The sequence below is a fragment of the Pristiophorus japonicus genome, chromosome 6 (genome assembly GCF_044704955.1).
Source record: "Pristiophorus japonicus isolate sPriJap1 chromosome 6, sPriJap1.hap1, whole genome shotgun sequence".
Classification (NCBI taxonomy): domain Eukaryota; kingdom Metazoa; phylum Chordata; class Chondrichthyes; family Pristiophoridae; genus Pristiophorus; species Pristiophorus japonicus.
In genome coordinates, this window is record NC_091982.1 from 159,733,383 (window position 1) to 159,749,820 (window position 16,438).

The following is a 16,438-nucleotide window of genomic DNA, read 5'->3' on the forward strand; positions in this document are numbered from 1 at the left end:
GATCAGACTGATCTCGGTACAGTTATGGAGTAAACTGATCCCGCTACAGTTCTGGAGCAGTCTGATCCCGGTACAGTTATGAAGCAGATTGATCCTGGGACAGTTATGGAGCAGACTGATCCCAGTACAGTTATGGAGCAGACTGATCTCGGTACAGTTCTGGAGCATTCTGATCCCGGTACAGTTATGAAGCAGATTGATCCTGGGACAGTTATGGAGCAGACTGATCCTGGGACAGTTGTGTAGCAGACTGATCCTGGTACAGTTATAGTGCAGACTGAACCCGGTACAATTATGGAGCAGACTGATCCCAGTATAGTTATGGAGCAGACTGATCCCGGTACAGTTATGGAGCAGACTGATCCCAATACAGTTATGGAGCAGACTGAACCTGGTACAGTTCGGAAGCAGATTGAACCCAGTACAGTTAGGGAGCAGACTGAACCCGGTACAGTTATGGAGCAGACTGATCCCGGTACAGTTATGGAGCAGACTGAACCCGATCCAGTTATGGAGCAGACTGATCCCAGTACAGTTATGGAGCAGAATGAACCCAGTACAGTTATGGAGCAGACTGATCTCGGTACAGTTATGGAGTAAACTAATCCCGGTACAGTTATGGAGCAGACTGAACCCGGTACAGTTATGTAGCAGACTGCTCCCGGTACAGTTATGGAGCAGACTGAACCCGGTAGAGTTATGGAGCAGAATGCACTAGGAACAGTTATGAAGCAGACTGAACCCGGTACAGTTATGGAGAAGACTGAACCCAGTACAGTTATGGAGCAGACTGATCTCAGTACAGTTATGGAGCAGACTGATCTCGGTACAATTATGGAGTAAACTGATCCCGGTATAGTAATGGAGCAGACTGATCCCGGTACAGTTCTGGAGCATTCTGATCCCGGTACAGTTATGAAGCAGATTGATCCTGGGACAGTTATGGAGCAGACTGATCCCGGTACAGTTATGGAGCAGACTGAACCCAGTACAGTTATGGAGCAGAATGAACGCAGTACAGTTATGGAGCAGACTGATCTTGGTACAGTTATGGAGTAAACTGATCCCGGTACAGTTATGGAGCAGAATGCACTAGGTACAGTTATGGAACAGACTGATCCCGGTACAGTTATGAAGCAGACTGCTCCTGGTACAGTTATGGAGCAGACTGAACCCGGTAGAGTTATGGAGCAGAATGCACTAGGTACAGTTAAGGAGCAGACTGAACCAGGTACAGTTATGTAGCAGACTGAACCCGGTACAGTTATGGACAGACTGAACACAGTACAGTTTTGGAGCAGACTGATCCCGGTACAGTTTTGGAGCAAACTGATCCCGGTACAGTTATGGAGCAGACTGAACCCGGTACAGTTATGGACAGACTGAACACAGTACAGTTTTGGAGCAGACTGATCCCGGTACAGTTTTGGAGCAGACTGATCCCAGTACAGTTATGGAGCAGACTGAACCCAGTACAGTTATGGAGCAGACTGAATCCGGTACAGTTATGGAGCAGACTGAACCCGGTACAGTTATGGAGCAGACTGATCCCGGTACAATTATGGAGCAGACTGAACCCAGTACAGTTATGGAGCAGACTGATCTCGGTAGTTATGGAGTAAACTGATCCCGGTACAGTTATGGAGCAGACTGAACCCGGTACAGTTATGGAGCAGACTGAACCCAGTACAGTTATGGAGCAGACTGATCTCGGTACAGTTATGGAGCAGACTGATCTCGGTACAATTATGGAGTAAACTGATCCCGGTATAGTAATGGAGCAGACTGATCCCGGTACAGTTCTGGAGCATTCTGATCCCGGTACAGTTATGAAGCAGATTGATCCTGGGACAGTTATGGAGCAGACTGATCTCGGTACAGTTATGGAGCAGACTGAACCCAGTACAGTTATGGAGCAGACTGATCTCAGTACAGTTATGGAGTAAACTGATCCCGGTACAGTTATGGAGCAGACTGATCCAGGTACAGTTATGGTGCAGACTGAACCCGGTACAGTTATGTAGCAGACTGCTCCTGGTACAGTTATGGAGCAGACTGAACCCGGTAGAGTTATGGAGCAGAATGCACTAGGTACAGTTATGGAGCAGACTGAACCCGGTACAGTTATGGAGCAGACTGAACCCAGTACAGTTATGGAGCAGACTGATCTCGGTACAGTTATGGAGCAGACTGATCTCGGTACAGTTATGGAGTAAACTGATCCCGGTACAGTTATGGAGAAGACTGATCCCAGGAAAGTTATGGAGCAGACTCTCTCAGTACAGTTATGGAGTAAACTGATCCCGGTACAGATATGGAGCAGACTGATCCCGGTACAGTTATGGAGCAGTCTGATCCCGGTACAGTTATGAAGCAGATTGATCCTGGGACAGTTATGGAGCAGACTGATCCCGGTACAGTTATGGAGCAGACTGAACCCAGTACAGCTATGGAGCAAACTGATCCCGGTGCAGTTATTGAGCAGACTGACACCAGTACAGTTTTGGAGCAAACTGATCCCGGGACAGTTATGAAGCAGACTGATCCAGGGACAGTTATGGAGCAGACTGATCCTGGGACAGTTGTGTAGCGGACTGATCTGGTACAGTTATAGTGCAGACTGAACCCGGTACAATTATGGAGCAGACTGATCCCAGTAACAGTTATGGAGCAGACTGATCCCAGTACAGTTATGGAGCAGACTGAACCTGGTACAGTTCGGAAGCAGATTGAACCCAGTACAGTTAGGGAGCAGACTGAACCCGGTACAGTTATGGAGCAGACTGAACCCGGTCCAGTTATGGAGCAGACTGATCCCGGTACAGTTATGGAGCAGAATGAACCCAGTACAGTTATGGAGCAGACTGAACCCGGTCCAGTTATGGAGCAGACTGATCCCGGTACAGTTATGGAGCAGATTGAACCCAGTACAGTTAGGGAGCAGACTGAACCCGGTACAGTTATGGAGCAGACTGAACCCGGTCCAGTTATGGAGCAGACTGATCCCGGTACAGTTATGGAGCAGAATGAACCCAGTACAGTTATGGAGCAGACTGAAATCGGTACAGTTATGGAGTAAACTGATCCCGGTACAGTTATGGAGCAGACTGAACTCAGAACAGTTATGGAGCAGACTGCTCCTGGTACAGTTATGGAGCAGACTGAACCCGGTAGAGTTATGGAGCAGAATGCACTAGGTACAGTTATGGAGCAGACTGAACCCGGTACAGTTATGGAGCAGACTGAACCCAGTACAGTTATGGAGCAGACTGATCTCGGTACAGTTATGGAGTAAACTGATCCCGGTACAGTTATGGTGCAGACTGAACCCGGTACAGTTATGTAGCAGACTGCTCCTGGTACAGTTATGGAGCAGACTGAACCCGGTAGGGTTATGGAGCAGAATGCACTAGGTACAGTTATGGAGCAGACTGAACCCGGTACAGTTATGGAGCAGACTGAACCCAGTACAGTTATGGAGCAGACTGATCTCGGTACAGTTATGGAGCAGACTGATCTCGGTACAGTTATGGAGTAAACTGATCCCGGTACAGTTATGGAGCAGACTGATCCCAGGACAGTTATGGAGCAGACTGATCTCGGTACAGTTATGGAGCAGACTGATCCAGGTACAGTTATGGAGCAGACTGAACCCAGTACAGCTATGGAGCAAACTGATCCCGGTGCAGTTATTGAGCAGACTGATACCAGTACAGTTTTGGAGCAAACTGATCCCGGGACAGTTATGAAGCAGACTGATCCAGGGACAGTTATGGAGCAGACTGATCTTGGGACAGTTGTGTAGCAGACTGATCTGGTACAGTTATAGTGCAGACTGAACCCGGTACAATTATGGAGCAGACTGATCCCAGTAGAGTTATGGAGCAGACTGATCCCGGTAACAGTTATGGAGCAGACTGATCCCAGTACAGTTATGGAGCAGACTGAACCTGGTACAGTTCGGAAGCAGATTGAACCCAGTACAGTTAGGGAGCAGACTGAACCCGGTACAGTTATGGAGCAGACTGATCCCGGTACAGTTATGGAGCAGACTGATCCCGGTACAGTTATGGAGCAGAATACACTAGGTACAGTTATGGAGCAGACTGATCCCGGTACAGTTATGAAGCAGACTGCTCCTGACAGTTATGGAGCAGACTGATCCCGGTACAGTTATAGTGCAGACTGAACCCGGTACAATTATGGAACGGACTGATCCCGGTAGAGTTATGGAGCAGACTGATCCCAGTAGAGTTATGGAGCAGACTGATCCCGGTACAGTTATGAAGCAGACTGATCCCGGTACAGTTATGGAGCAGACTGCCCCTGGTGCAGTTATGGAGCAGAATGCACTAGGTACAGTAATGGGTAACCAGAGGCAGGAAGAGTGGCACAGGTACAGGGAGACAGACGGATAGTTATAGACGGACAGAGATAGTGTGTGACTTTGTGAGAAAGAGAAATCAACGGATCAAAAGAAAAACAGACTGGAAGACGGAGAAAGACAAATTTAGAGATGGAGCGATGCAGATAGCCGTTGGGACAGGCAGGGATAGTGAGAGAAAGACAGATAGAGGGAGACATGGAGCAGAGATATATGTGTGTTTGTCTGTCTTCTTGTTTCTGTATGTTACCCAATTGCCTGTGTTCTGTGTGTATTGGACATTTCAGTGTGTCACTCAGTTCTTGGTACTCTGTGTATAACTTGCTGTTTTACTTAAACAGGAGAATGATGATGAGTGTACAGTGTGTGAGGATGGAGGGGAACTGATCTGCTGCGATGAATGTCCCAAAGCTTTCCATTGCTTCTGCCACGTTCCCTCGCTCAACGCAAACTTCAGGTTTGCATTTTGTCTTATTGTGCATTGATCGGAGAGTTAGGGCACTAGAATGTTAGAATCAGGCCATTCATGGAATCATGGAATCATGGAATTGGGGGTGGGGCCAGAGGCCGGGAACATGTAATCCGGACTGAGTGACAGTTACACCAACCAATAGACAATCAGGGCCTGCTTGGTCTCGCAACCAATCAGGATCTGGAGCGATGGGTCTGCTCCAATGAGGAGGCAACTGTGGATGCGGTGGAGCCAATGGGCAAGGGAGATGGGGCCTCCCAGGGCGTAGCTGAGAGGAGCGTGTGACGGGAGTGGCAGGTGAGAGAAAGAAAAAGAGAGAGGGAGAGGGAGAGGGAGAGAGGGGGAGCGAGAGAGAGAGAGGGGAGAGGGGAGAGGGGAGAGGGGAGAGGGGAGAGGGAAGGAGAGAAGGAGAGGGAAGGAGAGAGAGAGAGAGGGAGGGAGGGAGCGTGGGACGGAAGAGAGAGAGAGAGGGGGGAGAGGGAAAGAGAGAGAGGGAGCGTGAGACGGAGAGAGGATGGGACGGAGAAAGAGAGAAAGGAGAGTTAGGGAAGACATCGGCGTTGATTCTATAGACAAAGAGATGATAACAGTCTAAACAAGTACTGTTGCAATAAAGATACTCATTTGACTGCAAATGTTTTGTGAGTCTCTGCTAGTTAATTTATATGATGTTCTATGAAGTTAAATTTTGTTCACAAAAAGCTAACTCCAAGGAACATACAAGTTATTCAGGATATTGATCAGGAACTTGAAACAGGAAATATATGTGTATACTCATAATACCCTATCAGTCTGAGATAATGGGGGAGGAGCTTATTTGTATATTCCAATGGGATTCCCATCTGTAATATTGGAGTAGTTCCAATTCTGAGGTTCCAGCAGGGGTCTTAGCTAAACAGGCAGTGAACTTTTCATTGCTCTCACACCAAACAAGGAAGAGGATTTCTGATTCAAGGTGTTAGCTTTGATTGACAGCTGGTCAGAGCAATTCTTGAGGCAGATTTGAGGGAGGGTCAGAGATCAATCTTTTGGCTTCCTCTCCGTTGGAAGAAGATAATCTGGTTTGAATCTGGAACAGTTTAATAGAACCAGAGGGGTCTCGCTTTCTAAGATAGTTTCAGGCTGTTCTGCCATGCTGACTTGTAAAGTGAGGTAGACCCGCAGCAAAGGGCAACATTTATTATTTTTGTTGTTCTGAGGAACAACAGAGATAGGTAGGTCTCATTGTGAAAACAGTACTCTATTCATGTAAAATAAACCAGTTTGTTGGTTTATAATTGATCTTGTCCCAGTAGAGTGTTTTCAATCTGCTTTCTGAAAGATAGGAGCGATTCACCGAGCAAGATCATCGTATTCATCACATAATGAGGCATCTCAGTGTGATCCAGGGACTGCAAGAATATCATTTAACTAAATATTGGGCAGTAAAGATATTCTGCAGATCGTAGGAGGCACAAGGTATTCCAAGAATATCTAAGGACCTGAAATTTCTAACAACTTCAATGGTAAAGCTCGAGTATTTGAGTGATGGGCTTTGCTGGATGAGTTAATGTACTAAAGAGATGGATTTTGTTGGGTGAGTTGGTGTATGGGTGGATTAATTAGCATATTGGAGGAATGGGTTTTGAGCCTTTTCTTGCCCTTGTCATTTCTTACTGACCGTATCTAAGTGAAAGATTTCAGTTTAAAATGTCCATTTTGTTAATTCATTCTAGTGGGAATTGGGCCTGCACCTTCTGCAAAATGGACAAACATTCAAAAAATAAAACAATGGCAGGTGACTCAAGCAGTGAATTCGATGTTTCTCAAACAGCTATGACTGAAGAGTACATTCTGGTAAGTCTGCAAGCTAAGAGCATCTAATCCCGTTTGTATAATTTACACTGTTAGCTGTGAACCCCATGAAGGAATAGTATGAAGATTGATTCTTCACTCAGTGAGCTGTGGATCCCACAGGAGAATGGTGTGATGGTTAATTCTTCATTCAACATGTCCCGGTCCCCATAGGGTACTTGTTAGAACACCGTTAGTTCCCCATGATTATTCATGTTATGCTTTGATCTACTTTTCCACTAGTTCTGCTATCCAATTGGTTAGAAGGTTCAATGTGCCCATTTATAAAATGCGTGCTCTGAACCATCCGTTTTTGATGTTGGGCATGTGTATAAAAGCCACCTTTAGAATTTGTTTTCTAAAACCTACATAAAAGGAATCATTTAACCTCTAACTTGTAAACGTCCCAGCTAATGTTCTGAGCCACATAGACCATGAAGGTCCCACAGTTGGTTGAGATAGCTGATCTTGGTGTCATATTTGATCCTGAAATTAGCTTTTGACCACATATCCACAGCATAACTAAGACCGCCTATTTCCACCTCCGTAACATCGCCCGTCTTCACCCTTGCCTCAACTCATCCGCTGCTGAAACCCTCATCCATGCCTTTGCTTCCTCTAGACTTAACTATTACAAAACACTCCTGGCTGGCCCCCCACATTCTACCCTACGTAAACTAGAGGTGATCCAAAACTCGGCTGCCCATGTCCTAATTTGCACCAAGTCCCGATCACCCATCACCCCTATGCTCGCTGACCTACATTGGCTTCCAGTTAATGTATTGGGCCTGCACCTCGATTTCAAAATTCTCAATCTTATTTTCAAATCCCTCCATGGCTTAGCCCCTCCGTACTCTCCTCAAACCGCACAACCTCCTGAGATGTACCCTCGTGAGCATCCCCGATTATAATTGCTCAACCATTGGTGGCTATGCCTTCTGTTGCCTAGGCCCCAAGCTCTGGAAGTCCCTCCCTAAACCTTCCCACCTCTACATCTCTTTCCTCCTTCAAGACGCTCCTTAAAAACCTACCTCTTTGACCAAACCTTTGGCCCCCTGCGCTAATTTCTACTTATGCAGCTTGGTGTCAAATTTTTATCTCATAATACTCCTGTGAAACACCTTGGAATGTTTCACTTCATTAAAGGCACTATATAAATACAAGTTGTTGTTGGATATTGTGCAAGCACAAATGTTGGGTTAGGACAGGATTGAGTTCGGCTGTGATTCTTTTAATAACCAAATAGCCGCTGACATTCACAGTCCAGGGATGGTGTTTAGGTCTTCTAGCGTAGTATTAGTTCTTTAATTGCATATTAAATCGAGTGTTTTTAATTACAGAAATGTGAATATATTTTGCTCCAACTGTACTGTAAGACAGAGTGTGTGGTGTTTGACAAAAACCCCTGTGACACTGTAAGTATCTAACCTTAGTCATCATTCCATTGTTTGCAGTCGCCTTGTGTTTAGTTAAATAATGTCATCGTGAGGGTGGAAATGCCATGCTCTAGACACTAGAAGTGCTCAGTATGTGACACAACCAGCACATGTGCTAAATTTTGTTAGAGCAAATGCTCGCTAAATGAATGTTAGAGCTCGCACAGTCAATAAGTGTGCATTAGAACTAACGTGATGCACTGAGCTTGAAGGTTCCGTATACACTCCTGCTCCTTCTCTCCACTCTTAAAGGTTCCATGTACACTTCTATTCATTCTTGATCTCCACTCTTGCATCTCCTTATACAGTACTAATCACTCACTGTCTGCACTTTTTTAGATTGCCAGTCATAGAGGTTCCCGATACAGTCTTGTTCATTCTCGGTTTGCACTTTTACAGATTCCAATATATAGTAAGAAAATTGAAAACCCCATGTGGCTCTACAGGGTGAAAGAGAAGCTGGTCACTGAGGAGTACCAATTTGTGGGCTGCTTTATCGATGACATGAGACTAATCTTCCATAACTGTGCCAGATTCAACCAGGTATTGTAGAAAGCGGGGACTCTGATGGTCGCAATAATGATGGTCGCTAAAGATGGTTGCACATTAACTGCAGCTCCAGACCTGTGTTATAAAAATCCCCTGTGGAAATTGTGGGACAGGAATCTGCTTCACTCCCTTCCTTCCCACCTCCTCTCATTTTAAAGACTAACTATTTGCGGTTCCTACCTTGTTACTGCTACTCCACCACGTACTGCAGTCACTTCTGGAACATTGCGCTGTCATGGGCAGGACATGGTGGTCTCTGCTGATAATAAATTGCTTGGCGGGCAGTCTCGGCAATGCAAGTCAATGGAAGTGGGGGTGGAAATGAGGTGAGGGCAGGGTGGAATTGTAGTGGGTGTAGATGGTAATGATGGTCGGAATAGGGATGGGGCAGTCTCTACCAGCAGGTAGACCTTTTCTAAAGGTTTCTAATTCAGAGGATTCAGATTATTTTCCATTTTATTATATTTCTTCTCCTCCTGGGTATTCTCCAAGGCAGCTACCAACCCTGGCTGAGAAACTGGATAGATAACCAGTGGAACAATTCTAGACCCTGGCCAATGCTCTCTCCTGGGATTGGGAGAGTGTGAGAGAGGTGAGGAACAGGGGCAAATGCCAGAGGGGCCTGGAGAGAATGTGAGGAGCAGTGAGGAGAGTGTGACTAGGGGGGTGGGGGGGGCGGATACTGGGGAAGGGAGAGTGAGGGGGGCTGGGGAAGAGAGAATGAGGGTCCAGGGAGGGGAGAGTGAGGGGGGTCGGGGAGGGGAGAGTGAGGGGGGTCGTAGAGGGGAGAGTGAGGGGGGATCGGGGAGGGGAGAGTGAGGGGGGTCGGGGAGAGTGAGAGGGGTCGGGGAGGGGAGAGTGAGGGGGGTCGGGAGGGGAGAGTGAAGGGGACTGGGGAGGGGAGAGTGTGGGGGGCTGGGGAGGGGAGAGTGCGGGGGGCTGGGGAGGGGAGAGTGCGGGGGGCTGGGGAGGGGAGAGTGAGGAGGGTCGGGGAGGGGAGAGTGAGGAGGGTCGGGGAGGGGAGAGTGAGGGGGGTCGGGGAGGGGAGAGTGAGGGGGGTCGGGGAGGGGAGAGTGAGGGAGGTCGGGGAGGGGAGAGTGAGGGGGGTCGGGGAGGGGAGAGTGCTGGGGAGGGGAGAGTGAGGAGGGGAGAGTGAGGAGGGTCGGGGAGGGGAGAGTGAGGGGGGTCGGGGAGGGGAGAGTGAGGGGGGTCGGGGAGGGGAGAGTGAGGGGGGGTCGGGGAGGGGAGAGTGAGGGGGGGTCGGGGAGGGGAGAGTGAGGGGGGTCGGGGAGGGGAGAGTGAGGGGGGTCGGGGAGGGGAGAGTGAGGGGGGTCGGGGAGGGGAGAGTGAGGGGGGTCGGGGAGGGGAGAGTGAGGGGGGTCGGGGAGGGGAGAGTGAGGGGGGTCGGGGAGGGGAGAGTGAGGGGGGTCGGGGAGGGGAGAGTGAGGGGGGTCGGGGAGGGGAGAGTGAAGGGGGTCGGGGAGGGGAGAGTGAGGGGGGTCGGGGAGGGGAGAGTGAGGGGGGTCGGGGAGGGGAGAGTGAGGGGGGTCGGGGAGGGGAGAGTGAGGGGGGTCGGGGAGGGGAGAGTGAGGGGGGTCGGGGAGGGGAGAGTGAGGGGGGTCGGGGAGGGGAGAGTGAGGGGGGTCGGGGAGGGGAGAGTGAGGGGGGTCGGGGAGGGGAGAGTGAGGGGGGTCGGGGAGAGTGAGGGGGGTCGGGGAGGGGAGAGTGAGGGGGGTCGGGGAGGGGAGAGTGAGGGGGGTCGGGGAGGGGAGAGTGAGGGGGGTCGGGGAGGGGAGAGTGGGGGGGGTCGGGGAGGGGAGAGTGAGGGGGGTCGGGGAGGGGAGAGTGAGGGGGGTCGGGGAGGGGAGAGTGAGGGGGGTCGGGGAGGGGAGAGTGAGGGGGGGTCGGGGAGGGGAGAGTGAGGGGGGTCGGGGAGGGGAGAGTGAGGGGGGTCGGGGAGGGGAGAGTGAGGGGGGTCGGGGAGGGGTCGGGGAGGGGAGAGTGAGGGGGGTCAGTGAGGGGAGAGTGAGGGGGGTCAGGGAGGGGAGAGTGAGGGGGGTCAGGGAGGGGAGAGTGAGGGGGGTCGGGGAGGGGAGAGTGAGGGGGGTCGGGGAGGGGAGAGTGAGGGGGGTCGGGGAGGGGAGAGTGAGGGGGGTCGGGGAGGGGAGAGTGAGGTGGGTCGGGGAGGGGAGAGTGAGGTGGGTCGGGGAAGAGACTGTGAGATGGACTGGAGGGTAGTTGGATATGGCCCGCGATGTGAGGGTGGGGAGGGAGGGGCGGGGAATGGGGGGGGGTGTGGGGCAGGGAATGGGGTGGGGAAGGGGAGTGGAGGGTGAGCGGGGGGTGGGGTGGGGGGAGTGTGAGAAGAGACAGGATGTGCCAAGTGGTTGTGTGAGTGCATGAGGAGTCTAGTAGAACATGAGTGAACGAGGCTGGAGTAGGGAATGTGAGCAGGGCCAGGTTTGAGGAGCTATGTCATCCTGATTATGACTCTGCCATGAATTCCTCTCCCTCTGTTAAACACAGCAGATTCAGCTCAGCCCTTAGATAGCATGGCCCAATTAAGGTTAGAGAGTGTTTGGAGATTTTTGATATGAACCCCGAATGTATGCTACAAATTCTTAGCTGAAAATCTCCACTTTCCCACCTCTGCCTCACACCAGGAATGCACAGCACAAATTTGCAGTCTCAGCCTCTGATTTTTCATCCACTTGCTTTAATGGACAGAACATAACTGGCTGGGAGAGAGCAATTTTGCAATGTGCGCTCCCATTGTGCACAAAGGACCTTCTCATTCTATTGTTTAATACGGGACCTTCTCATTCTAATGTTTAATATGGGACCTTCTCATTCTAATGTTTAATGTGGGACCTTCTCATTCTATTGTTTAATATGGGACCTTCTCATTCTAATGTTTAATGTGAGACCTTCTCATTCTATTGTTTAATATGGGACCTTCTCATTCTATTGTTTAATATGGTACCCTCTCATTCTATTGTTTAATATGGGACCTTCTCATTCTATTGTTTAATATGGTACCCTCTCATTCTATTGTTTAATATGGGACCTTCTCATTCTGGGACCAGTACAAACCGGACGGTCTGCACCAATGTCCTAGGGGGAGTGTTTGCTAATGCTGTTGGGGAGGAGTTAAACTAATATGGCAGGGGGATGGGAACCAATGCAGGGAGACAGAGGGAAACAAAAAGGAGGCAAAAGCAAAAGACAGAAAGGAGATGAGGAAACGTGGAGGGCAGAGAAACCCAAGGCAAAGAACAAAAAGGGCCATTGTACAGCAAAATTCTAAAAGATCAAAGGGTGTTAAAAAAAAACAAGCCTGAAGGCTTTGTGTCTTAATGCAATAAGGTGGATGAATTAACTGTGCAAATAGATGTTAACAAATATGATGTGATTGGGATTACGGAGACGTGGCTCCAGGATGATCAGGGCTGGGAACTCAACATCCAGGGGTATTCAACATTCAGGAAAGATAGAATAAAAGGAAAAGGAGGTGGGGTAGCATTGCTGGTTAAGGAGGAAATTAAGGCAATAGTTCGGAAGGACATTTGCTTGGATGATGTGGAATCTATATGGGTAGAGCTGCAGAACACCAAAGGGCAAAAAACGTTAGTGGGAGTTGTGTACAGACCTTCAAACAGTAGTAGTGATGTTGGGGAGGGCATCAAACATGAAATTAGGGGTGCGTGCAATAAAGGTGCAGCAGTTATAATGAGTGACTTTAATATGCACATAGATTGGGCTAACCAAACTGGAAGCAATACGGTGGAGGAGGATTTCCTGGAGTGCATAAGGGATGGTTTTTTAGACCAATATGTCGAGGAACCAACTAGGGGGGAGGCCATCTTAGACTGGGTGTTGTGTAATGAGAGAGGATTAATTAGCAATCTCGTTGTGCGAGGCCCCTTCGGGAAGAGTGACCATAATATGGTGGAATTCTGCATTAGGATGGAGAATGAAACAGTTAATTCAGAGACCATGGTCCAGAACTTAAAGGAGGCTAACTTTGAAGGTATGAGGCGTGAATTGGCTAGGATAGATTGGCGAATGATACTGAAGGGGTTGACTATGGATGGGCAATGGCAGACATTTAGAGACCGCATGGATGAACTACAACAATTGTACATTCCTGTCTGGCGTAAAAATAAAAAAAGGGAAGGTGGCTCAACCATGGCTATCAAGGGAAATCAGGGATAGTATTAAAGCCAAGGAAATGGCATACAAATTGGCCAGAAATGGCAGCGAACCCGGGGACTGGGAGAAATTTAGAACTCAGCAGAGGAGGACAAAGGGTTTGATTAGGGCAGGGAAAATGGAGTACGAGAAGAAGCTTGCAGGGAACATTAAGACGGATTGCAAAAGTTTCTATAGATATGTAAAGAGAAAAAGGTTAGTAAAGACAAACGTAGGTCCCCTGCAGTCAGAATCAGGGGAAGTCATAACGGGGAACAAAGAAATGGCGGACCAATTGAACAAGTACTTTGGTTCGGTATTCACTAAGGAGGACACAAACAACCTTCCGGATATAAAAGGGGTCGGAGGGTCTAGTAAGGAGGAGGAACTGAGGGAAATCCTTATTAGTCGGGAAATTGTGTTGGGGAAGTTGATGGGATTGAGGGCCGATAAATCCCCAGGGCCTGATGGACTGCATCCCAGAGTACTTAAGGAGGTGGCCTTGGAAATAGTGGATGCATTGACAGTCATTTTCCAACATTCCAGTGACTCTGGATCAGTTCCTATGGAGTGGAGGGTAGCCTATGTAACCCCACTTTTTAAAAAAGGAGGGAGAGAGATAACAGGGAATTATAGACCGGTCAGCCTGACATCGGTAGTGGGTAAAATGATGGAATCAATTATTAAGGATGTCATAGCAGTGCAATTGGAAAGAGGTGATATGATAGGTCCAAGTCAGCATGGATTTGTGAAAGGGAAATCATGCTTGACAAATCTTCTGGAATTTTTTGAGGATGTTTCCAGTAGAGTGGACAAGGGAGAACCAGTTGATGTGGTATATTTGGACTTTCAGAAGGCTTTCGACAAGGTCCCACACAAGAGATTAATGTGCAAAGTTAAAGCACATGGGATTGGGGGTAGTGTGCTGACATGGATTGAGAACTGGTTGTCAGACAGGAAGCAAAGAGTAGGAGTAAATGGGGACTTTTCAGAATGGCAGGCAGTGACTAGTGGGGTACCGCAAGGTTCTGTGCTGGGGCCCCAGCTGTTTACACTGTACATTAATGATTTAGACGAGGGGATTAAATGTAGTATCTCCAAATTTGCAGATGACACTAAGTTGGGTGTCAGTGTGAGCTGCGAGGAGAATGCTATGAGGCTGCAGAGCGACTTGGATAGGTTAGGTGAGTGGGCAAATGCATGGCAGATGAAGTATAATGTGGATAAATGTGAGGTTATCCACTTTGGTGGTAAAAACAGAGAGGCAGACTATTATCTGAATGGTGACAGATTAGGAAAAGGGGAGGTACAACGAGACCTGGGTGTCATGGTACATCAGTCATTGAAGGTTGGCATGCAGGTACAGCAGGCGGTTAAGAAAGCAAATGGCATGTTGGCCTTCATAGCAAGGGGATTTGAGTACAGCGGCAGGGAGGTGTTGCTACAATTGTACAGGGCCTTGGTGAGGCCACACCTGGAGTATTGTGTACAGTTTTGGTCTCCTAACCTGAGGAAGGACATTCTTGCTATTGAGGGAGTGCAGCGAAGGTTCACCAGACTGATTCCCGGGATGGCGGGACTGACCTATCAAGAAAGACTGGATCAACTGGGCTTATATTCACTGGAGTTCAGAAGAATGAGAGGGGATCTCATAGAAACGTTTAAAATTCTGGACGGGGTTAGACAGGTTAGATGCAGGAAGAATGTTCCCAATGTTGGGGAAGTCCAGAACCAGGGGTCACAGTCTAAGGATAAGGGGTAAGCCATTTAGGAACGAGATGAGGGGGAATTTCTTCACCCAGAAAGTGGTGAACCTGTGGAATTCTCTACCACAGAAAGTTGTTGAGGCCAATTCACTAAATATATTAAAAAAGGAGTTCGATAAAGTCCTTATTACTAGGGGGATCAAGGGGTATGGCGAGAAAGCAGGAATGGGGTACTGAAGTTGCATGTTCAGCCATGAACTCATTGAATGGCGGTGCAGGCTAGAAGGGCCGAATGGCCTACTCCCGCACCTATTTTCTATGTTTCTATGTTTCTAATGTTTAATATGGGACCTTCTCATTCTAATGTTTAATATGGGACCTTCCCATTCTAATTGGGTAACGTGAAATTTTCTTTGATGGGTTATTATGAAACTTTCTCTGGAACATATGCTACTGTTTCTATAATTGAAGTAGATTATCGTTTCTGAACAACATACCAATGGCTTTTATTCTTTCAACTAGGATACTGAATTTGAAAACATTGGAAGAAAACTTAGTGATGAATTTGAAGAGATTATGAAGCAGGTGTTTGATATCAGCAACAACGACCTTTATAACCCACACATGGATACATCAGCACTGGGTTATTAACCCCAGAACTGCAATGGATTAATGTGCTGGATAGTCTTAACCACTTTTTAAATTATATATGTACGTACATATATTTTTCTAAACCTTTTAATAATAAAATGGCTGATAATGCTACTTGCTTATACTTTATTTATGCGTGTATGTGTGCGCGCATGTGGGGAGGTGTTTTATTTGTGCATTTTGTTTGCATGCGTATATGTTTACGCATGTATGTGTGAGTAAGCAGGGGTGGTGAACACATGTATGATTGTGTGTGTGTATATGTGTGTGCACATTTCTGTGTATACATATGCATGTGTGTGAAACGGCATTTGCATATACGTGTATGTATACATGTGTGCATGCACAAGCATTTGTATTCAGATATGTTTGTCTATATTTGTGTTGACATGTATGTGTGTATATATGAATGTCGATGGATGTGCGTATGTGTGTCTGTCTGTCTGGGCTAGCTTCCATAGGCATCAGTCACTCTTTGTTATCTCATCCAGGTAAAATTTGGCAGATGGAGTATAATGTCGGTAAGTGTGAGGTCATGCACTTTGGCAGAAAAAAATCAAAAAGCAAGTTATTATTTAAATGGAGAAAGATTGCAAAGTGCCGCAGTACAGTGGGACCTGGGGGTACTTGTGCATGAAACACAAAAGGTTAGTGCGCAGATACAGCAAGTGATCAGGAAGGCCAATGGTATCTTGGCCTTTATTGCAAAGGAAATGGAGTATAAAAGCAGGGAAGTCTTACTACAGCTATATAAGGTATTGGTGAGGCCACATCTGGAACACTGCGTGCAATTTTGGTTTCCATATTTACGAAAGGATGTACTTGTTTTGGAGGCAGTTCAGAGAAGGTTCACTAGGTTGATTCTGGGGATGAGGGGGTTGACTTATGAGGAAAGGTTGAGTAGGTTGGGCTTCTACGCATTGGAATTCAGAAGAATAAGAGGTGATCTTATCGAAACGTATAAGATTATGAGGGGTCTTGACAAGATGGATGCAGAGAGGATGTTTCCACTGATAGGGGAGACTAGAACTAGAGGGTACGATCCATTTGGAACAGAGATGAGGAGAAATTTCTTCTCTGAGAGTTGTAAATCTGTGGAACTTGATGCCTCGGAGAGCTGTGGAAGCTGAGATATTGAATAAATTTAAGACAGAAATAGACAGTTTCTTAAACGATAAAGAGTTATGGGGAACGGGCAGGGAAGTAGAGCTGAGTC

The 16,438-nt window shown here is 47.8% G+C and overlaps 1 protein-coding gene across 5 annotated transcripts in view; it reads left to right on the forward strand.

Moving 5' to 3' along the window:
• LOC139265839 (nuclear autoantigen Sp-100-like) overlaps window positions 1-15,336 on the forward strand; it is a 131,022-nt gene extending 115,686 nt beyond the window's left edge. For all 5 annotated transcript variants that reach the window (XM_070883330.1, XM_070883331.1, XM_070883329.1 and 2 more), the window contains 5 exons: window positions 4,726-4,841; window positions 6,572-6,692; window positions 8,030-8,104; window positions 8,525-8,668; window positions 15,094-15,336. In XM_070883330.1, the coding sequence (XP_070739431.1) occupies window positions 4,726-4,841; window positions 6,572-6,692; window positions 8,030-8,104; window positions 8,525-8,668; window positions 15,094-15,222 (585 nt within the window). In that variant the 3' untranslated portion in view covers window positions 15,223-15,336. The remainder of the gene's footprint in view (window positions 1-4,725; window positions 4,842-6,571; window positions 6,693-8,029; window positions 8,105-8,524; window positions 8,669-15,093) is intronic.
• The last annotated feature ends 1,102 nt before the right edge of the window (window positions 15,337-16,438 follow it).